General features: G+C 42.8%; 1 protein-coding gene and 1 long non-coding RNA gene across 4 annotated transcripts in view; one reads left to right on the top strand and one right to left on the bottom strand.

Annotated features, from left to right (window-relative positions):
• Positions 1-11827, top strand: part of SLAIN1 (SLAIN motif family member 1) — a 38494-nt gene extending 26667 nt beyond the window's left edge. For all 3 annotated transcript variants that reach the window (XM_081003101.1, XM_081003100.1, XM_081003099.1), the window contains 3 exons: positions 2753-2908; positions 7537-7837; positions 11658-11827. In XM_081003101.1, the coding sequence (XP_080859227.1) occupies positions 2753-2908; positions 7537-7837; positions 11658-11733 (533 nt within the window). In that variant the 3' untranslated portion in view covers positions 11734-11827. The remainder of the gene's footprint in view (positions 1-2752; positions 2909-7536; positions 7838-11657) is intronic.
• LOC308475921 lies at positions 44-27712 on the bottom strand. Its single transcript, XR_013985535.1, has 3 exons — positions 27641-27712; positions 14314-14488; positions 44-1290 (listed from the first exon to the last, which is right to left on the bottom strand). It is a non-coding gene; the product is annotated as an uncharacterized lncRNA (long non-coding RNA).
• Positions 27713-27896: the final 184 nt, after the last annotated feature.

The raw sequence follows: 27896 nt of genomic DNA, 5'->3' as shown, positions 1-27896 counted from the left end.
TATATGCTTTGTAAGATTTCCTGTGATTATGGATGGAGGACTCTTTTTTTTTTGAACACCCTAAAGCGCTAAGTAAACGTTAAACATTATTCTTATTTCTCAATCATTTTACATTAATTATACAGGCTGAATATCTAGCTGTAGAAACAGGTCCCTGAACCTATATTATTAATTAGAAGTTAATAGCTATGTAAAATAAGCATGAATAATAAATGCATCATAAGTGATCACGGTGATCAGTGCCCAGAAGCTGTTTAAATATGTTGTAAATGTAGTCCTAAGAAAATAAGTTTCTCTCCCTTTTCTATCTGATCATCTGTCATGGAGTTTTGCTGTTCTTTTTGTCATTATATCCCACATTAATCTAGCATAGTGGCATCATTCTGGAAGCAGTTTTTCCTATCCCCTTACCCTGGTTCTCTCTCTCTCTTTTTCTTATCCCACCTGTTTCCTTCCATAAGAACTTATGAAGACATCTGTTAAATTGGACTGTATATTCATTTGGTCCAGCATTCTGCTCTATGTGGTTGGTGTCAGGCCAAAACATTTCGCTGCCTGAATTGGCCCCCTCCGGGTGCATCACCAGGTACATGCAACATCATTCAGATACCAGTCCCTGCCTTCAACAATTTCCTCCCACAATGTTCATGGTGCTGCTTGAAGCAGATGGCTTCACCTGGATTCACCACAGGACCATCCCTGCCATCAGTAGCCAGGCAGGTCCTGCTAGAAATGGACGAACAAGACATGGAGGCAGTTTTTTTGTTCCCCTCCAGCATCTAATACTCTAGCAGGTATACTGCCTCTAGCATGGACGCTTTACTTAGCTTATCATGGCTTCCCTTTACTTCATCATCTTCCTTCTCACCCCGTTGGTGGTCTTGAATAACGCATGCTAATGCCTTTGCACTCTACTAATTGTCACTACGACTGGTGTCAACTGTAGCAAACATCTCTATGGAAAGGTAACATATTGGGTTGCTTCCAGTGCTGCACAAGCAGTGTTCTCTGCAAGCAGTGAGCCTTCCCTCTCCCTGGGCACCCTCCAAATCTACTCTTGAGGTTCCCCCAAACCGCGGGAAAAGATTCTGAGGGTGTGCAGGAGGCTGAATCAGGGAGAAAAGGAGAAGGAAGTCCCATTATGTAAGTGGAAGTCTTGTCACAAAGCAGCATATTGGGTTCAAGCAGCCATGCGTAAACTAGTTACTATTGTTCTCAGTGTGCAGTTTTGCATTCTTGGCAAATAGCTTCTGGCAGGGCCGTAACACAAGCTCACACTGTTAAATCTAGCTGCAGTATGACAAATAGAAGAAGAGAAGAGTTTGGATTTGATATCCCGCTTTATCACTACCCTAAGGAGTCTCAAAGCGGCTGACAATCTCCTTTCCCTTCCTCCCCACAACAAACACTCTGTGAGGTGAGTGGGGCTGAGAGACTTCAGAGAAGTGTGACTGGCCCAAGGTCGCCCAGCAGCTACATGTGGAGGAGCGGGGAAGCGAACCCGGTTCACCAGATTATGAGTCCACTGCTCTTAACCACTACACCACACTGGGCAGGAGGTGGGCATTTCATAGAATCATAGAGTTTGACGGGACCTTCTAGTCCAACCCCCCTGCAATGCCAGAATCACAAAGGCAGGAGAAGGAGAATCCCCCTCCCCCCCACCCCCAGTGTGGCTGGTTTGAATGTCATGTACATACTACGTTGCCGTTGACTTGTGAAACTGAATATGGCCCACCAAGCCAAGTTTGGTGACCTACCCTGTGTGATGGCTCAACAAACCTCATGTTCTGTTGGTTGGCTGGGGCTGGAACAACAGAATGGTTGTGTAGCCCGTGGCTGGTGGCTGCATCTAACTTGGGGAGGTCCTATGTTGTGTTAGGCAGGTTTATGGTCTTCAGTTTCCAAAGTTAAGATGGTTCAAGAATGGGTGTTGGCGGCCACACATTCCCTATCCCTGGGGAAGAGGCTTATATGTGGCTGCAATAACATACGCATTGGCTCTATCGGGAGTATAATCAAGAGTCTGAAGGTAGCATGAGCATATTATAAAGGAAAAGCTATCCTTCATCCAGGGAGGTTTCTTGCCTTCCATGTTAGTGTATAGCACTTCTACTGTTGACAGTACTTTGAACTTTGCCCAATAATTTTTATGGTTTTTTATGTAAATACAAAAACAGCATATAACTAGGTACCTTCGACTTTTCAATGTCAAAATAATTTTGCCCTAACTTAATTTCTTGCAGCTCTTAAGACAGCGGATCTACAGATACTGGGAACAAAGAGTCAGAGCAGCTGTTGCCTTTAGTACCTTACTTAGCCAGCAAGTTAACTTCTGGGACGTGAATAATAATAATAATAATAATAATAATAATAAATTATTTATATCCTGCCCATCTGGCTGGGTTTCCCCAGCCACTCTGGGCAGCTTACAACAAAATATTAAAATACAGGAATCTAAACATTAAAAGCTTCCCTAAACGCTGGCATCATACCAGGCCGCGGAAGACTCGGGATATTAGGTGGTGGTAGTATTATAGCTCCTCTTAGAGGTGGCACAGAGAATGGAGTAGGTGGAATTTTGCCTTGCTGAAATGCAGCCGTTGTTGCCATTGCGGAGGACAGAATGTCACGTTAAGTTCTCCTTGGGCCCAGTCAAGGAGAGTTTCTTTTTATGTTATGAGACATTTGGTGAGAGGCGACTTGACCACAAGCGGTTCCTAATGGTGACAATGATTTGCCTTTGTTGCAGACAAGCTCCGAAGGAGCATGCCAAACTTGGCTCGGATGCCCAGCACCCCAACCCTCAGTACCAATGTTGGCCCTGCCATCACTGTGAGGAACAGCCTAAGCTTTGATTCTAATCTGCATGGAGCTGGTAACGGGATATCAAGAATACAGTCCTGCAGTAAGTGTGAAATCTTTATATTTCATTGTGGGATGGGAAGCTGTCAGGGTACAGCACTTTACAGTGGTACCTCAGGTTACAGACACTTCAGGTTACAGACTCCACTAACCCAGAAATAGTACCTTCAGGATAAGAAAAGAAATCGCGTGGCGGTGGCGCGGCGGCAGCAGGAGGCCCCATTAGCTAATGTGGTACCTCAGGTTAAGAACAGTTTCAGATTAAGAACAGACCTCCAGAACAAATTAAGTACTTAACCCGAGGTACCACTATATTTTAAATCACCAGTATTCTGGGATGAATCATGGGCAGTGATCCTTTAATACCAGACATGTCTGGGTTTTCTTAGCATGCATTTGTGTATGGCTTAGAAAAGCTGTAGCCATTTTAATGGTTTTTTTCCCCCTTCCTAAAGGGTCAAAATTGTTTGTGTGCTTAAAAAAACCATTTTACACATTCAACAGGAACAAGTTACTAAGCTTTATAAAGGATTGGGGGTGGCGAGGTTCAAGTGTGGTTCTGTTTAACATACAAGGAATGTATACATTAGTCCAAACCGATTAGTCTGTTAAAATGTCCTGGCACTGAAAGAGAAAAAAATCAATATATAGAGAGGGTAAATGTGGTTTGGTGCTATTTTGCCCCTTTCTTAGTTTTTTAAAGGTACCTGAATTCTGTGTAGTTTGGGGGTTCACTTTTTTGTCACACTTCCTCTGCCTTTTGGAAGGTGACTTTCAAACAGCTTCCCCTCAGCCAAACAAGGTAGTTCAAGGTCTTGAGGCTGCCGTATGACTTTTCCATCAAGTTGGTGCAATAAAACAGCAGCTGATGCCACCAGAGAGCAGAATTGCATAATGTCTTGGGTGCTTTAGCGCTGATTCCTAGTGACAATTTGTACCAAGCCAAATTTAGATTGTGCTGCTAAATCTGTACTGTCACTTTTTAGCTGTGAAACATGAAGCTGAGGGGATGTGGTTTTTTGAAGTAACAGATACTGAGTAGCAGTGTTCTACCTTGACAATATTTTTGAAGGGTGTCAGATATTTACATCAGTCTGGCTTAAAATTCTAGCTGAGTAAGAATTTGACTTGCTGGAACTGGCCAGAATGAATTCAGAATTCTTTAGGGGACCAGTGTTAGGATTAAGATAGATGCACAGAACTGATGTGGACCGGTTTTCAACAGTTGCTTCCCCTGGGAATTGCAGCAAAGGCAGTGCAGTGCCTTGCGGTACCTTAAAAGTCTAACACAATATTTTGCGGCATAATTTTCCATGGACTTGAGTTCACTCCGCGAGATGCATGAAGTGAGTTGTAGTTCTGCAAGGTACACAAGGGATCTGAAGCACTTTCGCCAAGCTACAGTTCCCAGGGTTTTCTAGGGGATAGGCACCAATGGCTCCTACTGAAGTAGAAAGAAATGATGGCTAAAAGACTAAAAAATGTATTGGTAAAAGAGATTCATAAAGACCAGGCGGGCTTTCTCCCTGGGAGACATCTGTCAGATAATACTAGGAACATTATTGATATTTTGGAAAAATTGCAAGTTAATATCAATACTAAAGCTGTCTTAATATTTGTAGATGCAGAGAAAGCGTTTGACAACATTTCTTGGAGTTTTATGAAGAAAAATTTGCAGGGGATGGGGGTAGGCCAAAGTTTCAAAAATGGTATAAGTGCAATTTATTCGGAACAAAAAGCTAAGCTTATTGTGAACAATGTAGTTACAGAAGAATTTAAGATAGAGAAAGGAACAAGACAGGGTTGCCCAATCTCCCCATTGCTTTTTATATCGGTCCTCGAGGTTCTGCTCAATATGATTAGAAAAGACCAATTGGTTAAAGGTATACAACTCGGAGCTAAACAGTAGAAACTGAAAGCTTTTGCCGATGACTTAGTTTTGACATTACAGGAGCCAGAAGCTAGTACAAAAAGAGTGTTACAATCAATCCAAGAATTTGGTCAAGTAGCAGGTTTTAAATTAAACAAGATGAAAACCAAGGTATTAGAGAAAAATCTTACAGAGATAGAGAAGGAGAGGTTTCAGAAAGAGACAGGATTAACAATTGTTAATAAAGTGAAATATCTTGGGGTAAATATGACTGCCAAAAATGTGAATCTGTTTAAAGATAATTATGAAAAATGTTGGTCAGAGGTGAAGAAGGATTTAGAAATATGGTCAAAATTGAAGTTATCATTGTTGGGCCGAATTGCAGCGATAAAGATGAATGTATTGCCTAGAATGTTGTTTTTGTTCCAAACATTACAAATTGTGGATAAAATGGACTGTTTCAAGAGGTGGCAAAGAGATATTTCCAAATTTATCTGGCAGGGCAAAAAGCCTAGAATAAAATTTAAGATACTTACAGACGCAAAGGAAAGAGGGGGATTTGCCCTGCCAGATCTTAAACTTTACTATGAATCAGCCGCTTTCTGTTGGCTGAAAGATTGGCTACTTCTTGAAAATGTGGACATTTTAGATTTAGAAGGTTTCGATAATGTCTTTGGGTGGCATGCATATTTATGGTATGACAAAGTTAAAGCGCATAAGGCCTTCAAGAATCATATTGTCAGGAAAGCATTATTTAATGTTTGGGTGAGATATAAGGATTTGTTGGAAAGTAAAACACCAAGGTGGCTGTCACCAATGGAGGCTAAGGCTTTGAAAAAAACAAATATGGAGACAAACTGACCAAAATATTGTGAAATTTTAGAACAAGTTGGAGATAAATTAAAATTGCAGAGCTTTGACAAATTAAAAACTAAAGTTCGAGATTGGCTGCATTATTATCAAATAAGGGAGGTTTTTAACTTAGATAAAAAGATTGGTTTCCAGGAGGAAAAATCTAAACTGGAAACGGAACTGTTAGAACCTAAAACTAAAAATCTGTCAAGAATGTATAATCTGCTGTTGAAATGGAATACACAGGATGAAATGGTCAAATCTGTTATGATTAAATGGGCGCAAGATGTTGGGCATAATATTATGTTTGTTGACTGGGAACGGTTATGGACCACAGGTATGAAATTTACGGCTTGTAACGCCTTAAGAGAAAATATAATGAAAATGATTTACAGGTGGTACTTAACCCCAGTCAAGCTAGCAAAAATTTATCATCTGCCTCATAATAAATGTTGGAAATGTAAAGAAAATGAAGGTACTTTCTTTTACCTTTGGTGGACGTGCCCAAAGATCAAGGCCTTCTGGGAAATGATATATAATGAACTAAAAAAGGTATTGAAATATACTTTCTTGAAGAAACCAGAGGCCTTCCTCTTGGGCATGGTCGGCCAATTGGTGCGAAGGGAAGACAGGAATTTCTTTATGTATGCGACAGCAGCGGCAAGAATACTTATTGGGAAATACTGGAAGACACAAGAATTGCCTACCCGAGAAGAATGGCAGAGAAAAGTGATAGACTATATGGAACTGGCTGAGATGACCGGCAGAATTCGAGATCAAGAAGAAGGGTCGATGGAAGAAGATTGGAAAAAATTTAAAACATATCTTCAGAAATATTGTAATATAAAAGAATGTTAGAAAAGGTTGGAGAAGAATATTAGACCGTATTGGCAGACAGAGTATAATGGAATAAGTAAATAAGAAGTGTAAAATAAAGATAGAGGAGAATTAAATACTTTCGAATGTTAAAATAAGTAAATGAAAAGAAGGTTAGAAGGATTTGCTGGAGATACGATTCAAATTAGAATACAAAGCAGAGAAGTGAGAGGAAGTCACGGAAACAAGTAAATGGGAAAACGGTTCTAATGGTTTAATTTGATTTTTTGTTACTTTTTTATTGTGATTTTTTGTCTTTTGTATTTCTCTTTGTACTGTGTTTTTTTTTGTAGGATGTATGTGATTTGTTTTTTCTTTTTTACTTTTTTCTTTTTCTGTAATCTTAAAATTGGAATAAATATTCTTTAAAAAAAAAAAAAAGAAATGGTTCTGAATTCATGTACTGTAGTACAATACAGTGGTACCTCGGGTTAAGTACTTAATTCGTTCCGGAGGTCCGTTCTTAACCTGAAACTGTTCTTAACCTGAGGTACCACTTTAGCTAATGGGGCCTCCCTCTGCTGCTGTGCTGCCGGAGCACGATTTCTGTTCTCATCCTGAAGCAAAGTTCTTAACCCGAGGTAATATTTCTGGGTTTGTGGAGTCTGTAACCTGAAGCGTATGTAACCCGAGGTACCACTGTACTTTTATTGGTGCACGTTGAAGTCTGCGTGACATAAGTGTTATATAAAATAAAACGAAATGACAGAGAAAACTTGGCATATAACAATATAACCTTGTAATTGGCTATCTGCAATTTCTCGGCCTATCCTGCTCCACTGGAGGTTTGCGAGGGCGAAATGCTGCTCTGAGCAAAACACAGCAAGGAAATATTAACAATATACGTGGAACAAAGCCTTGTCTCTTTCTAGGTTACTGCAGCCTGAAGCCATCTTTTGGGCTGGCTTTATTGTCTTACATACTTGACCTATAAATGCATTTGACAAGTCTAGGGTTGCCTTCAGGAGGGTGTGGATCTCTGTGGCACACAGACCCGTAAACCCTTGGGTTTTTTGTGGTGTTTGTTTGTTTGTTTATTTATTTATTTATTTATTTGCACTCCCTTTCTCTAGTTCCTTCTCCAGGGCAACTTCAACACAGAGTTCACAGTGTGGGACACTTTCCAATATCGGTTCGGCAGCCTCTCAAAGCCACAGCCTATGTCAGCCCAACCGTTCAAGGGAGCAGCAGCAGCAGCAGCGGCGGTGGTGTTCCGTTGTCCGGCAACTTACAGCTACACTCCAACACAGGCATCCCGATGCCAAACAAGACTGCAAACGCCAGCATTGCAGCTCGCAGTGGCCTCCCAAGGCCTTCCCTGGCTATAGGGGGGAGCAGCATACCCAGGAGCAAAATTGCACAGCCAATCCGAAGGTAGGAGTTGACTTGCTAAAGGGAAAAATTGGAGTGTATTTATGCAGCAACTGGACAGCTAGTTGAGCGATCAGCGCTCTCCGAAGAGCTGTAAGGCTGTCAGGAGGAGGCTGGACATCTCTTGAGTGAGAGTTTGCAGCCCTGGAATAGCTCGGATTCTCTGGGAGAGTCATGAGAGCTAAACTGGTATCAAATGGATATAGGCTGAACAGTGCAGATTTGAATATAATGCCTTAGCTTAACAAGTGTGTTGTAGATCAATACTTTTTCTTGAAGCTATAACCAACTCTGTTACGGGGGACGGAGGGTGATTAAAGAAAAACAAGTTGCAACTTACTTCTGAGTAAACATGCATAGGGTTGCCTTTAAAGGTAAAGGGACCCCTGACTGTTAGGTCCAGTCGTGACCGACTCTGGGGTTGCAGCGCTCATCTCGCTTTATTGGCCAAGGGAGCTGGTGTACAGCTTCCGGGTCATGTGGCCAGCATGACTAAGCCGTTTCTGGCGAACCAGAGCAGCGCACGGAAACGCCATTTACCTTCCTGCCGGAGTGGTACCTATTGATCTACTTGCACTTTAACGTGCTTTCAAACTGCTAGGTTGGCAGGAGCAGGGACCAAGCAATGGGAGCTCACCCCGTCACAGGGATTCGAACCGCCGACCTTCCAATCGGCAAGTCCTAGGCTCTGTGGTTTAACCCACAGCGCCACCCGCGTCCCTTTTAGGGCTGCCTTTATGGACTACCTAAAAAGGATGCACTTGTCCACCACCTGAGCCCATAATAGAAGCCTCACATGACCACTTTTTCTAGGGCTGAGTATAGACTTTAGTTTAGAGGATTCACTCCCCACAAATTTAGCTGTTGTTGGAAACCTCAGCAAAGGAGAATGCTCTTGTGCTCAGGTCCCACCTGTGCCTTTCCCCACAGGTATTTGGTTGGCCCATGTGAGAACAGGATGTTGTAGTCTTTAAATAAGCACCTGCCGCGGGCAAAAAAGGAGTGAGAAATTGCCTTAAATAATATGCAATAAGTCCCTTTCATGCAACACTTTCTATATCCTTCAGAAATAAATTACGCTGTGCCATGTGTAATTTTTGAGGGAAATAGACTTTTTCTCTCCTTTTTTTTGCTGCCTGACTGCAGCTGAACCAACTGGAGATAAGATTTTGAGAGTTGCCCAAACAAAGCTGCAGTTGACTTGGAGAGTCAGGCCTACTCTTGTTCTGCTCTTCTGCGGGGTTGATCAGCAGACTTTTCCAAGAAGAATAAGAAAAGTGCTTTCCAACTCCCTCCTTTTAAGAATATTTTAAAGCAAAAGGAAGCCAGGGATCGTATAAACGTAGCCTGCGACCCACTAAAGAGAATGCTGTCTGCTAGTGAGCAGCAAATAGAGATCACACAGCCCCTAGCAGAGCCCGTCGCATTGGAGAGGAGGCATACTTCAGCGGTAGGACATGTGCTTGGCATGCAGAAGGCCCCAGGACCAATTTAAGGCATCTCCAACTAAAAGTAGCATGTGATGGGAAAGATCCTGATGAGACAGACGATGCTTGGGTAGGTACATTAATGGTCTGACTCAATAGAAGGAGGCCTCACCCTGTGTTCCTGTGGCTGATGAGCTGTGCCTGGTTTTGTAGGTCACAAGTCGTGCAGACCAGCTATGTTTTGTTTTTTTTCTAATGGAGCAGCTGGAACACTGTCAGCTACTGCAGTGCAATATTTCCTTGGGGAGAACCCTGATTAAGTTATCCCGTTTCGTTAAGCCAAGAGCCATTTAACAATTCAACATCCACTTTAATTGTGTTGATAGTTTGATAATGAAGTGTTACTAAATGTTAGATATCTGTAATTAAAGGTAGCAACCCAAGGGCTAAGTTCTGGCGCACCGCTGGGCAGCTTAAAAATACCTTTGGCTTCAGTAGGATTTGAGCAACTTAACTGTGTGCATGGATTGCTGCTAAGGTGGTTCAGCACTGGGTCAGGGAGAACTTACCTGCATCGTTCTTGAAATAGTAGCATGTGGGAGATGCAGGGAAGCCTTCTATAATTGGCAGTAAAGTATATTAACCTGTACCTCTTACCTTGGACAGTCTATCCAAAAACACTGTCTGGAAATCTGCAAAATCATTGGCACACAGTTGCTGAATCTACCACAGAGCTACCATGTCTCCCAAAATTACTGAAAAAAGGGCGGGGGAGGGGGGGAAAGGTGGATTCGAAGCTCACTCATATTTTGGAAGGAACTCTGCATGTTTACAGCTGTTGAGAAAATGGTCTCTCTTAGCAGTACCTCACAAATTATGGCTGCGCACATGCCATACATTTAAAGCACATGACTGCCCCTAAAGAATTGTAGGAGCTATAGTTTAAGGGTGCTGGGAAACTACATTTCCCAGGATTCTTTGAGAGAAGCCGTGTGCTTCAAATGCATGGTATGTACATGGAGCATGTTTTTAGCATGTACCACATGGTAAAATGGTTACGTGAGGAAGACTTAATACATAATCTGGAAGACGTGTACCTTCATCATGGACCTTGTGATTCAGCCAACCTCCCAGCTCTGTTAATACTTAAAAAAAAAAATTGAACTGTAGACCAAACTGAGTGTTTTTAGTGCCTCTGCGTTGCCATTTGTTAACCTTTTGAATCACTAATTTTGCACCGCATATTTCATCACTTGTGATGCATGGTTAACATGTATATTTTCTGGGCCCACTACACTGTATGTGGATGAAGCCCACTGACACAGCTTTGCATAAAATTTTCATGTGTCTTGTTGTATTTGAAAAACCTACTTGTCCCATCTTTGAGGGACTATGAGAAGCCTCTTATCTGAGAATGATGGTTCATTTTTAAAAATGAAAAGAAGGCTAAAGCCTCTTTCCAAACTCTGTAGGGATGACAGACAGATACTGTGTGTTGCCTTCTCTTAAGCTATAATTTAATACCTCTGTTCCTCTGAAGTGGCCCCTGAAATCTACCACTAGCAGCATAGGCATTTTTTCATGTCGGGGTGGAGTGGGGTAGCGCTGAGGAGAAATGAGTTTCAACAAGGTGTAGATTAGTGGTCCTTCCTCAATTTGCAGTTGACAGTTTAGTCCAGGGGTCAGCAACCTTTTTAAACTGTGAAAAAGTCCACCATCCTTCAGACCATGTGGTGGGCCGGACTATATTTTGAAAAAAAATAACCAATTCCTATGCCCCACAAATAACCCAGAGATGCATTTTAAATAAAAGGACAATTTCTACTCATGTAAAAACACGCTGATTCCCAAACCGTCTGTGGGCTGGATTGAGAAGCCGATTGGGCCGCATCTGGCCCACGGGCCTTAGGTTGCCTACCCCTGGTTTAGTCCATGGGAAAAATAGAAGAGAAATTCTGAATTCTTTATTAGTGTTTCTTGAATCTGTCATTTTAGATATTAGGAATCGTAACATCTTCCGGGGGTTTCCTACCTTGATTCTTGATATCCTTCCCTACACAACATAGATAACTGGGGCTGCCTACACACTGCACCTTTAAAGTACATTCTTTCCCTTGAGGAATTCTGGGCACTGTAGTTTACTGCTTTCAGAGTTAAAATTGCCAGCAATCCTACAGTGTCCAAACTTCTTTGAGTGGGGAAAATGTGCTTTGAAGCTATAGCCTCAGCTGTTTCCTCACGGGAACAGTCACGCAGTCAAAAGGCTCTCTTGACCTCATCCTTTGCATTGTGAAAGGCAAACAGATGCATCGACAAAGTAGTTTCTTCTCTGTAATGTGTGTTGTCACTCTTTTCCCCAGTGCTTACCCTGAACTATGGTTTGTTTCTTGAAACAGTTTTCTCCAGCCGCCAAAACCTCTTTCTTCGCTTAGTACTCTACGGGACGGCAACTGGAGGGATGGCTGCTATTGACAATGGGTCGAGCCGAAATTCAGATTCTCCTACCCAGCTGGCTGGGTAAATATAACTGTGAGAGGCTGGATGAATAACACAGGGCTGTTTCTTACTCTTCTGTCATTGTCGTTGCTCACTAAACATATTACACTTAGTTGTTTGCTCAGAAAAACAAACAAACAGCAGTGTTGTCAAATTAACGTTGCAGCATTATGGTTTAGGTTTTTAAAAACACATGCATAAAGTATCCCACTGGGGGGAGCCAAAATGTGACTTCTGGGTGCTTTGCCATAACAGTGTTCAGATCTCTTTGATTTGTGTACTACTTTTTGTTGCTTTAACGAGTTCCCTTGCAAATTGACAAAATAGATCCATATCCTTACCTGCTTCTTCTTTTGTAGCCTTTCCAAGGGAGTGTATTTTTGCACACACACCCCCACATTTTGCTTGAATCATAGGGTATCAAAGCATTTTGTGTGTGCCATAAATCTACCCCCCCACTTTTTAATAGTAAGGTACTGTTATGTTCAAGATGTTTCTAACCATGCCAATCTCCCCAAATCCAGCTACAGCTATCCACGCACAGATGCAGACATGCATACACATATTTCTAACTGCATGGGGGAATTATGGATAGTTTTCAGCTGCTTAAGAAGTCACATCCAGTTCCAGTCAGATTCTTGGTGATACTCAGTTCACCTGTTCTTGGGCCTGTGTGTATGTTAGAGAGATGGGGCGAGGTGTCTGGATTTAGACCTTTCCCCACTCTTGGGACTTGAAAAAGAGTATCCCCCCCCCCTTACATCACATGCCAGGTCTATTCTTGAGTACATATATTGTTGGATTGGGGCCATGATGGACAAGATGACAGCTGTGTTGTATGTTTATGTTGTGAGAGCACACACTAAAGTATTTGCTCGAAACTGCCATGACTTCCTGGTCAACACGAACCTGTCTCTCATTTCCTTGTTCCAATGTTAATTTATTATCACGGGGGTGTTGTATTTATAAAGAGGGCGTAAACTGCATTGCACTTGAAAGATGCGATGGTCTCTTAAATGGTTGGGTTTCGATACTTTGTAATAAAGAATAAAATTGCAATGTTTTATTAACACTTGTGTTTGGTGAAAACAAACAGGTTTTCATGGAAGTAAAACTTTTTTGATAGACCTTTTGCAAGAAAAAAAAATTGCACTAATCAATGCTTTCTTACTATGGGGATATGATTTTAATACTTGATTACAACTTGTATTCTGCTGATCTGGAATGTTTCAGAAATAAAGAAATCTATTTCAGCAATCTCATGCCATTCTTGGATGTGCAATAGAAATAGTGAGTCTGCCTCTTATTTCCTTAGTAGAATGGAGAGTTCCTGTGGTAGAGTGAGCAAATTATGACTGGAAAAAATTGACAGTGTAAGTTACAGGCACTTGGTACTCCAGCTGCTCAATCCAGCCTTTTAGGTGTTCCATTTGTCCTCCATAACCACATATATCTCTCAGGTGGCACAAATGATCCATGCATCTGGCTGTTAACCAGAAGGTTGGTGGTTGAAGCCCACCCAGCGATGGCCGGGGGCAGGATTCTGGACTGTATACCAAAAGCAAACTCAGTCTCCAGGTGCTGGTCTTGATATAGCCAAAATAGCCCCATCCATATCAGCATCCTTCAGGGAGCCCCACAATTTGCAGATCTACACAAAATCTTTAGGGGGCAGAATAAAACCTAAGTGGAGAGTGTTGGACTTTTGTGCCAACACAAAGTGTGTGCAGTGGCGTAAAAATAAAAGGCTGTCCGCAATATCTTTGCTTAGATTTATTTCAAAAACATAATGCAAACGCTGCAAGCTATCACTCCTCCTCACCAGCAGCATACAAAAATATTAATCAACTTAAATACAGTTTTCAAATAAACAATTATCCTATCACATCCCTTCCTGCATCCGGTGCAGAAAATAATTAGTCAAATAGGCAAGAGGCCACAGGTGTGAAGCTAAGTACCGTATTTTTCGCTCTATAAAATGCACCGGACCATAAAACACACCTAGTTTTTGGAGGAGGAAAAAAAATATTCTGAATCTCAGAAGCCAGAACAACAAGAGGGATCACTGTGCAGCGAAAGCAGCAATCCCTCTTGCTGTTCTGGCTTCTGGGATAGCTGCGCAACCTGCATTCGCTCCATAAGACGCACACACATTTCCCCTTACTTTTTAGGAGGGAAAAAGTGAATCTTATAGAGCAAAAAATACAGTAAGTCAAACTGCAAACATACACCTGTGAGCTTCAATTAATCAACCCTGTTCCTGCTTAGCATCATTGACCACTTTAAGATAAAGAAAAACCAACAGAGAGAAGGGTGGCCAAAGAATTGGGAACATACATTGTGGGGTGGAGAATAATGGAATGTTCTGACAGTCAACATGGCTAGCTGGAACACTGAAACGTGGGGTTATGGGTCCCACTCCTAGCTCCTTTATTACATACCTCAGACATATTTTCCTGCGCCGCACACCCTTTGCTCCCCCTCATAGCTCTACCTGAAAGCACCTGGTGTTCTGAGGCCAGGTATATTTGGAAAAGGGTGGGTGGGAAACTTTACCTTGCAGGGCTGTCCTCCAGGGTCGCAGAAGTGGACTGAAAAAGGTCACTTGTTGAACCCTGTCACCGGAGCCTCCATTAGCACACCATGTATCAGTGCCACAGGTCGCTGGTATGACACTCAGCATGTTGCACTATAAGGTGTTCTGGTTTTTTGCCTTGCAGCATACAAATACCTAAATAAGCAAAAGTGAAAAGACATGGAGCACAACATTCCTCAGTTTACCATCCCGGCCTAATTTCTTATCAGCCTAGAGTTGTTTAGTTCAATTTGTGCGTGTCTCTGTGGCTGGAAAGGAACATTTTTAAAAGGCGGTAACTGCTACAGTTTCTTGTTTCTGTTCATAGTGGGAGATTGTGGGTTACAGAGTCCTAACCGGGGTCTGGGATCCCCTAAGGGCAAATCAATGAGGTGGAGAAATTGTTGCTGGCACTTTGTGCCTTCCTCAGTTCAATTGGCCCTGTTAAAACCAGGGAGTAAAACAGTAACTAATTAAATGTCCATGTTCTTTTTGGGTCCTGTAGAAACTCCACTTTACAATAACCATACACACTGTGTGAGGGTCACTTTACAGAAACTCATCTCCCCTTTCCACCCACCTCAAGACAATCTTGTGTGCTACATCAGATATGAAAGTCATATTAGTATGGTTTGGGTCACTTTCCCCTTCAAAATGAGCAGGGCCCTGACCGTTTCACATTTATTTTGCAGAATTATAAATTGGTTCACAACTAAAAGTTATTGGAGCATTGTACAATGAAATATAAAATTGTTTTGTTTTTATAATTATGCAGTTAATTCCATGGACTGGCTGGGTCACACAAAAATTGTCTTCAGTAGCTGCTTGCCTGAATTCAAGTGCTAACTCCAGAAGGCTGGAGTTGCAACACTAAAAGCCCAGTTTAGGCTGTATGCTACGCACACCTCGGAGGTACGCAACAGCGCCTCATCAGAGGACCACAGTTGCTGGCTGGGAACGGGGGGGGGGGGGCATCTGCTTCTATGCATAACAAAGACACACTGGCAAAAGTGTGAAGAGTGTGTTCATGGCATATCATTTTATTGGTAGCACTCCTTTCAGAAATGATACAAGGAAAGCTTTTTATTTCATTTGTCTAGAACATTCTAGAACATTCAGGGTGGCTTTCAATAAAACAACGGAAGTTGAAAGATTAAAATCAATAGAACTTTATAGCATTATTAGTAAGTGAGGAGCAGGCAGAAAATAATTAAGGCTCAATGCTGTCATTTAAAAACAACATTTAAAAAGCAACATTTAAAAACAAACAAAGAAGGAGAGTACTTTATGAACTGGGGAGGCATACCTGGAGGAAAAGCACCATGATGTGCCAATAGCTCTTAAGGCATTTATTCGTTCCTCACTCTGATGCAGCTGAACCACTGAACCTGCTGGCTGTGGCATCTATTTTTGGCGATTTCATTATTTTTGTTTTAAGGATTTATACTTCCTTTTTTAGAATGTCTTCTCGGAAGGCAACTAACAAACATATACCAGTAACCTGTGCTTTTTTTAAGGGGTAATAAATTAGGTGCTGGTACTCCTGTCTTGATAAAGGTGTTGCAGGTACCAGCACAAAATGGCTACCAATGGCGGCATAAAAAGAGGTGGTGGTACTCCGTATCATTGAGTACCATCACTGGAGCCCAAAGCAGCATATAGTATAGATATGGTTCCCTGGTGGTCTCTCATCCAGGCACCTAAATTTTGAATGGAATGAGACCGGTCCATGTTGTATCTCAAGGAGTATGTTGGGAAACAGTCATTGATGTCTTTAGGATTTCCGTTTGTCCTGCTGCTTCCCCCCAGGGAAAACTCATCTTTACTGCTGAATTGGAGCAAATGGCAACTGGGTTTTCAGCAGATTGATGTTTGTGCTGAAGAGAGGGGCTTTACCAGGGAAAAAGGTGGGGCAAATGGAAAACTGCTTGGACCTGTGATTTCTAGGCATAAGACAAGTGTGGAAGAGTCCTTAGAGAATGTTTAAATTTCATCTTAAATGCAAAACTGAAACAAGAGATACATGGCATATCATTTTATCAACTACAGAAGTATAAGGTGGTAGGAATTGTCTAATCTCTTAATAGCAAGGGGGCCTGCTGTTCAACTCATTCAACCCTCCTCCTTCAGTTCAGGAGCAATATGGATCTCTGAATCAGAGCATTCACATGCAAATTGAATAAGAAATGCACTTCAGTCAAATCTACATCTCCCTCAAGCAGCAATTTCTGCCACAGATGCAAGAAGACAATCACCCTTGCCCAGATTGTCCAGAGCTTTGGGCTGAGTTGTCATCAATATGCTTTATCTGTTGATGGACAGCCGCCCTGACTCGGCCCCAGACACACTGACCAGATGCTTGGAAGCTGTGGCTAGATGGCTGTGCGGGAGCTTGTTGAAGTTAAATCCTTTGAAGGCAGAGGTCCTCTGGCTGGGTCGGGACGACATGGGGTTGGGGGGCCAACTCCCATCTCTTGCAGGGGCTCAATTAGTGCCAGCGCCTTCTGTCAAGAGCTTGGGTGTAACCTTCGATGCCTCCCTTTCCATGGAGGCACAGGTTGCAGCCACAGCAAAGGTGGCATTTTTCCATCTCTGCCGTATTAAGCAGTTGGTCCATTACCTTTCTCACCCTGATCTGGCCACAGTGATCCAGGCGATGGTCACCTCTGGGCTTGATTATTGTAACTCGCTCTACTCAGGGCTGCCCTTGAAGCTGACCCAGAAACTCCAGTGGGTGCAGAATGCTGCAGCGAGACTCCTTACGGGGTCCTTGCCGCGGGATCACATTCATCCAGTGCTTTACCATCTGCACTGGCTTCCGATGGAGTACAGGATCAGGTTTAAGGTGCTGGTTTTGACTTTTAAAGCCCTATACGGCCTAGGACCCTCGTACCTACGGGACCGTCTCTCCTGATATGCCCCACGGAGGAGCTTAAGTTCCATAAACACTTTGGAGGTCCCGAGCCTCAAGGAGGTTAGATTGGTCTCAACTAGGGCCAGGGCCTTTTCAATACTGGCCCTGACTTGGTGGAATGCTCTGTCACAAGAGACTAGGGCCCTGTGGGACTTGACATCTTTCCGCAGGGTCTGCAAGACAGAACTGTTCCGCCTGGCCTTTGGTTTGGACTCAGTCTGACCCTTATGTTTCCCTCCCCTTATGGTCTTGATCTATGGGCTATTTTTAAAATGAGGCTGCATTTTAAATTGCATTTTAACCTGAATTTTAAATTGGTTTTTTTTCTATTATGCTTTTACTGTAATTTTATTGGTGTTAGCCACCCTGAGCCCAGCTCTGGCCGGGGAGGGCAGGATATAATTATTATTATTATTATTATTATTATTATTATTATTATTATTATTTTAATTTAAAATCCATAGAAGTAAAGCATGTACTTGTGCAAATCTCAATTGCTGCATTTTATTTTCTGTACATTGCGTTACAAATTCATGACACCTGTGGCTTTTAAATTATACCAGGGCTTAGCCCCGGAATCCGTTTTACATGCCAGACCATGGGATGGTGAAGAAAAGTGCCTTTGAGCATGTGCAGTGTGCTTTTTCCTCGTGACAGTAGTTCGAGTCCATTAAAGAGTCCAATTAAAAGGGTGGAATGTCACAGCCGATGGCATGCTATTTCAGCAGGCTTTCACCTCGGCACATCTCAGATTCCTTCCCAGTTAGGTTGCAACCCTGTACACCAAGGGGGCAGGGCAGGGGAGACAGCATCACTCCCCTGAGCCCAGGGCTACGTACTCAGTAGTGGGCTAGGTCAAAAACATAGAGTAAAAGCAAGCATATGTGATATAAGTGGGGCATCAGGGGTTTTTTTTAAGGATGGCTTCCCCACCCTGCCCCATTGCACACAAAAAAGCTGCTACCTCAGTTCAGGGAATAAGGGGTCCTTGAAAAAATCTAAAGTTCTCAGCTGATTAAGCCTAGGTGCTCTGTGAGCCTCACCAAAAAAACCATCTTCATAATGACGCATAATCTACATGTCCAGTTCAGACAGCAGGTTCAGAAGCATCTGCCATAAACATTACCGAACATGTCCAGCCTTCTCCCAAAGCTACTCATTGCAAGGCACAATTTGTAATAAGAGAAGGGATTTATTGATTTATTTTTTTGAAAACAGTCCATTTGTGACCCATCAGCAAAGGATTAGTGCAAGGGAGAAGATCCAGCTTGCGTAGCATCTCCACCCAAGTGACTAAGCATGAAGGTAAAAGGAAGTTAAGCAGACAGGTGAGCTAAATGTCAGTGTGAGTAGAAGATGAATGATATTTAATCATTTGAGTTATTCATCAGCTGGAGGTGAAACAAGGGTATAGCAACTGGGTATCTGCAGGAGCTGCTCTAATCTTAGCTGGGTAATCCTTTAGAAATCTGCAGTTCAGCTCCTTGGTTTCCAGAGAGGATCCTGTAAAAACTTGCAGCTCTCCTCTAGCAGAGAAGCCCTGAGTGGCTGCAGTAAACTTCAGCCAGGGACCTAAACTAAACCTAACCTTGGAAAAGGGAGGCAAATAAGTAGATAGTTCCACATTAGCTAAGCCCACAGTGCAGAACTAGCTGATGGGGAAGTCTACAGACAAAAAGTGTAAGCTTAGCTTTTAGTTTAAGCTCAGTGGAGTCTAGGGATGCATGAATCTCCTAATTCTGGTTTCTTTCAATTTCTTTTCCCCATTCTTAAGTCAACATCATTTTGTGATTCTTTTCGAATTCAAACTACTAACAGAATCTGAAACTGAATTTAAGCTTTTTCCTGTCACTGTGAATGGTAATTATTTTGCTGTCCACATGAGGGCACTATGCACTCTGAATTTTCCTTGGTCATCCTCTGGGCTCTTTCGTAATCTTGCCAATATCATCTGCTGACACAGCAGGTTGTTTCCTGCCTTGTGTTCAGATACAGAGATTCACAATTTCATCTTGCGGGGAGAGCTACTATGAGTAATGCTTCCTATTTGCTCGTTATTGGCTTCTATCAGAAGTGGCGGCATAAGTAATGTGAAGTTTCGGGCATTCATTAGAAAGTTATCTGCCAATATTTTGGCTTGAAGTAAAACATCCTAGTTTTAAAATATTGTAGTTTGATGCTGTTTAGCATGGAGAGTGTATTCTGTATGTGGGGACTGGTTTGTAAAGGTAAAGGGTAAAGTGACACCTGACTATTAGGTCCAGTCGTGGCCAACTCTGGGGTTGCGGTGCTCATCTCGCTTTAATGGCCGAGGGAGCTGGCGTACAGCTTCCGGGTCATGTGGCCAGCAGGACTAAGCCGCTTCTGGTGAACCAGAGCAGCACACAGAAACGCCGTTTACCTTCCCGCCGGAGCAGTACCTATTTATCTACTTGCACTTTGACGTGCTTTCGAACTGCTAGGTTGGCAGGAGCAGAGACCGAGCAACGGGAGCTCACCCCATCGCGGGGATTTGAACCGCCGACCTTATGACCATACATACATATCCCCATACATACAAATCCCCATACAGACCATAAAGCTCACTGGCTGATCTTGAGCCAATCACCTCCCAGGGTGGTTGTGGGGTTAAAAAGGAAAGGGAAAAGAGAAACTCGATCAAATATCAAACATTTGCCATAGATACAATATTCCAGTAAGATTCAGCACAATAAAATAACTCGGAGGAGAAAAAACATATACATTAAACTGACCTCCCTCAATGGGATAAAAATGGCCTGTTATCTGTGAATGAGCAAATGGCGTACAGCGGAACAACCTCAGGGCCTATAAAGAGGGCAGGGGCAGCCGATGCTTTGCCTGACAGTTCTCCTGTTAGTGCGAACTGCAGCTTGGCCACCCAGCCCTCCACTCCCAGGGAGCTGGGGGAGCGCAGGGTGATTCAAGGGTGATGCAAGGGTGACCCCAGAGCCTGTTGGAAACACGCCCGGGAAGGCCGCCAACTTCCCAAGACACTGGGGCATCTCTCTAGTGGTCCTCCCTGGCTGTAAATCTCTCTCAGTCCAGAGAGACCGGTAATAAGCGACCCCTCCCTCCTGAGAGGAGCACTGCTGGCATGTCATAGCAGAAGAAAGAGTCAATCATAGTTCTAAAACTACTTTATTTACAGTCTATATATGCAGAGAATCCATCAGCACGTCTGTGCTCTTTGAGCATCAGTCCAGAACAGCAACACAATCAGAAGTGAAACTAACTTCCAACAGTGCTGAGACTTCCTGTCTCACGCTCTCTCAGGCACGCACATGATATACACAAAACATAGTGCTACTGCTGGAACAGCACGGATGGATAAAAATCCTAACAGAGCCCACCTTGTCTGGGAATCCCTCCAAACTGGCCCTAGCCCTGCACAAAAAGTATCTCTTTGGGGTCACTTTGTGATAAGAGATCCTGTAAATGGTCAGGGGCGTAGGAAGGGGGGTGCGGCCCGCCCCAGGTGTCACCCTCGAGGGGGTGACAAAATGGCCCACCGCGGGGGGCGGCACTTACCGTGGGGCCTCGCCTACAGCCCACCCAAGCCATGCATCTCTCCTGGGAGTGACGCAGTTGCTCAGGGCCCTGCGCTGCCTGAAATGGCAGCATGGGGCTTGTGTCCGCCAGGCGGACTCCGTGGGCAGCTCGCCGCGGCGCCCCTGTGCACGGATTATCATAGTGCCCCCATGTGATGCTCCACCCCCCTGCACGGATCACCCCACCCCTGTGGCTCCAGGTCCAACAGAAGCACAGTGAGACTCATTTTGGAACAGATGTTGAGTCATTCGCAACAGTGGGATCCTATTGTGGAGGGATCCTTCACAGTTGCTTGTGAGTTGGGAGGGGAGGAGATGGGAAGGGGGACCAGATATAGACCGCAACCCTATTACACACCAACCTGAAACTAATCGCATTGAATTTGCAATGGGACTGACTTCTAAGTGGACATGCATATGAGTGAGCCATCAGTGAAGGCATGTTGTTCCAATTGTACTGGTAATTTGCTTCTTCCTGCTTTCCTACTAGAAAGCTTCCCAGCCTGTTCCTGCTCATTTTTTCTGCTGCTGAGTAGCATGCTTTTTAAGACACTAGATGGCTCCCTTTGGACGTTTTCACATACAGCTCCTTCCAGATTCTAGTGGGGAGAGGGCAATGATTTTGCAAGCAACCAAACTATCCATCTGTACATGTGTTGATAAAGCAGACAAAAATATCACACCACCAGTACCAAAATCTAACGTATCCAGAGCAAAGCAATTTCGTTCCATTCCTATTTTTTGCTGAAATTACGTATCACAAGCTCTCAAGAAAATCTAACAGAGAAATGAATTTCTGAAAGAAAATAAAGCAACATTTGCCACTTGAACTATTATTCTAGAGATACAGGATTAGTGTGCAGTAACTAACTGGATGCAATGCACACAGTATTCCTATGAAATTTTTGGTGCAATCTTTTGCATATTTCTCCTGCACACATTTCTCCCAATATGCTCAATGGTACTTGTGTTCAGGCAAACATGCACAGGACTACAACCTTAGCTGCTTATGATTGACATGTTTATAGAGCACAGTCCAGTCAAAATTAAATAGAGTTAAGCATATATACAGTTCACTAAGGTCGAAGGGATTTTAAAATCTTAATTCTCATTGAATTGAGCCCATTTAATGTGTGTGTCTCTCTGTCTCTCTGTGTGTATAATAGGCACAGTAGCAAGAACAAAACTAACAACAGCAAGTCACTTTCAAAGCTGTAATAAGGCTGGAATTTCTCATTGTCACTTTCCAAAAGCAAATGATCTTTTGGTCACAAAACCCATTAATCATTTCTGCTACTTCATTCCCTGCAATGACTGCTGGTCTGGACAGGGCAGTTGTGCAATGGGCTCTCAGGTGCACTGTCACCACACTTGTCTTATATTCCTGCAAACCCCGAGCAAAAGTGAAACCTGGGAGCTCTGGGCAAGGACCTATGAGAGGAAGCAGAGAGCGCATCCAGTTTACTTGTCCGTCATCAAGAAAATAAAGAGGACATTTTCGTTCAAGGTCACATGCACACCATACATTGTGTCATGGGGAAAAACTTCCACTTCCCATGAGAAACACAGTAGGAGAGTTATTTGGCAAAGGGCAACAGCTGTTGAGGAAGACACCAAGGTGCATTCCAACAGTGCATAGATTACACAAGGTTATACAGTGGTACCTCAGGTTACATACGCTTCAGGTTACATACGCTTCAGGTTACAGACTCCGCTAACCCAGAAATAGTGCTTCAGGTTAAGAACTTTGCTTCAGGATGAGAACAGAAATTGTGCTCCGGCGGCAGCAGGAGGCCCCATTAGCTAAAGTGGTGCTTCAGGTTAAGAACAGTTTCAGGTTAAGAACAGACCTCCAGAATGAATTAAGTACTTAACCCGAGGTACCACTGTACAGAGGCATTTCTTCGCCTACGTTTGACGCAAACGTAGAAGTTGAGTCACGTACACAATGAGAACTGAAAAACAGGATGCTTGTCTTACCAAGGTCAGATGCCCATTTCATCACATCTATGCCTAAGCCTGGACCTTCTCTCTCACCACTTAACCTAACGGGTATGGGGGAAATTGTACCAGGCTTTGACCAATTCCTCCATAGCTTACAGAACTCTTACACCACTTTAACAGTGATGGTTTTCCCCAAAGAATCCTGGGAACTGTAGTTTGTGAAGGGTGCTGAAAATTCTTAGTAGAGCCCTCACAGAACTGCAATTCCCAGCACCCTGAACAAACCCCACATAAAACTTTTGATAACAGAAGCATCTGGGTTTTTTTTAATAGCAGATATTATACTGGCCTAGAAAAGGGACCCGTGGGAGAGATGGAAGAATTGTAATAAAGTAGATTCATTTATCTTTCTACCAAAGCACAGTGCACAATCTACTACTTTTTTCTGCAAACAGCTGTTTAGCAAGGGAACGCATAAAGTTCTAATTTGCAGCCTGGAATTGTTTAATTGATATAAAGAGGCTTTAGAGGACAGGCCTGAAAACTCAGAACCAACTTAACAAATTAAAGCGGCAAATGGCAACAATATGAATTGTACTGAAGACGTGGAAAGAATTCAGAAGCATGACTGAAAGAGATTTAGGACAATAAGCTTACCGTGACATCACATGACACTATCAGTGATGAAATGGCACAAAATGTGGGTGCTGCTTTAGGATATTTGAACAGGAACATTATCTTGGATGCAGAAAGTTCCCTTGTATGAGTGTGCTTCAGCTCGTGCTATAGGGGTACCTTCAGTTTCCCACTCCACCACCAGATCGCATGCCATTTCAGAGGTTCCCCAACTCTCTGGTGCTGCTTTTTATGGTGTTCAAGGAAAGGAGAAGGTGGGACTCTGCCTAGCCTTGCACAAACAGAGTTCCACCCATGTTTTTCTGGATCCAAGCCATTATTTATAAGATCTGAGAAGCTATAGCATTACTGCATACACAACTGGTAATCTCATGCTTGGAGTATGGCCAGGACCACCCTACCATTAGGCAGAGTGAGGCAACCACCTCAGGCAACTGCATCTTCTTGCTTCAAAGCCCCCAGCCACTCTTTTCTGCTGTCGCATGGCCTCTCCTGAGCCTTCTAATCTGCACACAGTTGCAGGTGTGATGGAGGATGCTATCACATCACCAATGTTGAAGTACGATTCAACTGCCCATGCAGCTGGCTTCTGGAAGTGGACTATGGAGAGGTCACCATTATGTCTTCCACCTCAGGCAGTTTTGGGAAGCCCCCTGAGTATAGATGCTGATAGGTTGGCTCGTGTTTAGAAAGGGTAATAAAGAATCTAAGAGAATTCATAGATGGAAAGAAGTGACTACGCTTAGCCAGGAAATGAACATTAACCACAAATGCCAAACAATCAGAAAATGTTGGGAGGAAGCACATTTCCGCCTTAGATGCATTGACATATGATGAGCAATGGCTTTGTTTGGGTGAAATTGCAACCTACTGGCTTCAATAGCTACATTCCCATTGATTTGAACATCGTTGGATTGCATAACTCAAGAGCAATTTGATAATGCAAGAAGCACCAAGAAAAGTTATCAATTTCTGCCCTTAAAGTTTTCATGTATTGTTGACAGGTAACTTCCAGCATATATAAAACCTAATAAAACATTAAACATTTTAAAAAATATATTCCCCATACAGGGAAGACTTTCAGATGTCTTCTAAAGGTTGTATAGGTATTTTTCTCCTTGGCTCAGGGGTTGCATAACTCTATACCCTCCAACATTTCTCCAATGAAAATAGGGACAGCCTATGGAAAAGCGGGACGTTCCAGAATCAAATCAAAATCTGTGATGGCTTCTGTAAATCCGGTACTGTTCCTTGGAAAACAGGGACACTTGGAGGGTCTGTTGTAGATTGCTTCTTTGATTTTTCCCTGTTGCTCTCATATGGCTTCAGCTTGACTGATAATAGTGTGAATATCCATACAAGGAGCGACCGTGTGTGTGTGTGTGTGTTCAACCTGGCATGCTTCTGTGTCAAGAAAAAAGTGTGGCGGATCCTTATCGAAGAGATGTTGCTTGCAGATGACTCAGCCTTGACAGCACAGTCCAAGGAAACTCTACAGAGACTCATAAAGCATTCTTCCCAAGTCTGCAGGGAGTTCAGCCTTACCGTCAGCCTGATGAAGACCAACATATTAGGTCAGGACATTGCCAGCACTCCATTTATCAGCACATGCTTTGCCAAAAAGGCATAGGGGAATGCAATGCTAATGTCCAATACCAAGATGACGGTTCCACAGAATGGAAGATGGCAGGATCCCCAGGGACGTGCTCTGTAGGGAGCTGGCTCCCAGCACCAGGCCAATTGGCAGACCAAATCTGTGTTACAAAGATGTCTGCAAACATGCCATGAAGGCTGCCAACATCAACCCTGCCATGTCAGAATTCCTTGCAGACAACCACAGTGCTTGTAAGACAGGCAGTGAAGTTGTGCATCCATAGCAGTGACCAGAAGAGAAATGGCCACTGGGAAGAGTGCAGATAAAGAATACGCCATGGCGTATCTGCAGCAGCACAACCCAACACCATCATCTGCCCCAGCTGCAACAAAACATGTCTCTCCAGAATTTCAAAAAGACCCCAGAATTGTTGAACCTCTCAGGAAACCACCATAATTGTTTAGCTTTTTTAGGGAACCTTTAAAGCTTTTTCCATCGCATTGCCATACATCTGGGTTTTCCTTGACATTTTGCCAATTCACCAAATACACCCCGACGCCATTTTTACACCCAAAAACCAGGACGTCAGGAATTTTTGTGACGTACAGCAAGCCTATCCCGTATCAGTTTCTACAGCCACAGCAGGCACTGCAACCATCCAACAGCTTGACCTCGCGCCCAAAGGCACACTCTTCCAATGGCCATTGGCCACCATGTACAACAAAAGAAAACCATGAACAGCATAACAAAACCCATCATTTTTCTATTTTTTCCTCAATACTTAGGAATTTTTCTTCTTTAAGAGTTCTTTGCTCCAGCATTCAGATAATGCAAACTGCTGTCTCTGCAGATACAACCTGAACATTTACCTTACGTGGCATTTTCAATGGGAGTCATTCATATCTACTTTGACAGGCAATCTCTCTTCATTAAACAAATGAGTGCATGGACAGAGTCACCTGAATAAATTATTTAGTAAATGTTTTTTATTATTATTAGTATTTTCATAACCTCTCTAACCTGCCACAAGCCTGAATACATTGCCAAAAATTATGCTACATCTTTTCAAGCTGCAGGAAGCGGGCAATGTATTAAACTGCTGTGGTTAACCGGCTATCACAATCACTTCACTCCCATAAATGACTGCACCTTGAAACAGAAGCGCAACAAAACCCCAAACACATTAGCACTGGGACCTACAAGATGGCTGCATCCGCTGGCAACAGGACTGCCGCTCAGTGGAAGAGCATCAGCCTGATCAGGCAGAAAGTTGCAGTTCCCAGCATATCCAAGTGCAGCTGAAAGGCAACCCTGTGTGAAATCTTGCAGCATACTGCTGTCCGTCCGTATGGACAATTCTGAGGTAGATGGAACTAATGGTCTGACTCAGGACTCTAAAGAGAAAGGATTTGATGAAAGTGGATCAAAGTTTGAATTAGAGATATTAAATAATGATTCTAAAATTTTGTCTAAAATGTATAAATTGCTGCTTGAATGGCATCTGAAGGACGAGGAGGTTAAGTCGGTTATGATTCATTGGGCCAAGGATTTTGGGTATAATATACAGCTGAGTGATTGGGTAAAATTATGGAAAGAAGGTTTAAAATTTACTGCATGCAATGCCTTAAAAGAAAATGTGATGAAAATGATGTATACATGGTATATTACACCTGTCAAGTTAGCGAAAATGTATAAAGTCATTAATAAATGTTGGAAATGTAAAGAAAAAGAAGGAACATTTTATCACATGTGGTGGGAATGTAAAAAGGTGAAAAGCTTCTGGGAGATGATATATAATGAGATGAAAAAAATGTTTAAATATACATTTATAAAGAAACCAGAAGCATTTTTACTAGGCATTGTTGGGAGTGATATAAATAGAAATGAATATAAGCTCTTTTTATATGCAATAACAGCAGCAAGAATATTATTGGCCCAAAAATGGAAGCAAGAAGAATTACCGACGATTGAAGAATGGAGGATGAAATTAATGGACTATGCAGAACTAGATAAACTAACAGGAAGGATTCGAAATCGGCGGGACCAGAAATTCACGGAAGACTGGAGTAAATTCACGGACTATTTAAAAAGTATTTGTGAAGATCAGACGACGTTTGTAGGTTTGCAATAAGTTTTGTGAGGAGTATTACTGGAAGTATTGCCAAAATGGATAAGGGGAAGGATGATTTGTTAAGAGATGTAAAGGCAATATAAAGTTAAGAAATGCATAAGAAGTGTTTAAAACGGTGGCTTATCAGAGGTGCTGATGGAAGTCAAAAAAGATTGTATAAGTCATAAGTTTTGTGGTACATTTTATAATTTATATGTTAAAATCAATAAAAATTATATATATATATATAAGGAACTAATGGTCTGACTCAGTATAAAGTTGCTTCTTGTGTACTCTGAGGAAGAAACCATACATATCATTCAATCTGTGGCTGCCTCCTTCTCTGAAATATCTGACTTTACTGTAAATCCCTCTTCTCCCCCTAAGTTAGCTTACTGCCACCGTGTGTGGTTAAGACTGAATTGGTAGTTCGGTCAACTTCCGTGCATGAAATGCAGGGAGGAACATCGCCATCTTAGGCTTCACCTAAGGCAGCAATAAGTCTCGGGCCAACCTTGCAGAGAAAGTACTTAACACTTACAGATTGAACCACATCAGGGGTTGTCAACCTTTCAGGGACAATGGGCACGTTTGGTATTTTGAGAAAGTGCCATAGGCACCAGTCCCAAAATGGCTGCCATCAGGGTACAGCCTAAGAAAAAATGGCTGCCATAAGAGCAGAAAAAATAAACATCCTCCACCTCCTTCAGCAGGGAAAACGTGCCTATATATATATATATAGGGTTGGGAAATCGACAAAAAATAGGCAAAGAGGGATACTCAAACACGCACTTCCT

Source organism: Podarcis pityusensis, assembly GCF_964106645.2.
Source record: "Podarcis pityusensis genome assembly, chromosome: 4".
NCBI classification, from domain to species: domain Eukaryota; kingdom Metazoa; phylum Chordata; class Lepidosauria; order Squamata; family Lacertidae; genus Podarcis; species Podarcis pityusensis.
The sequence above is the reverse complement of the archived record's forward strand: the minus strand, read 5'-3'. Positions and strand labels throughout refer to the sequence as shown.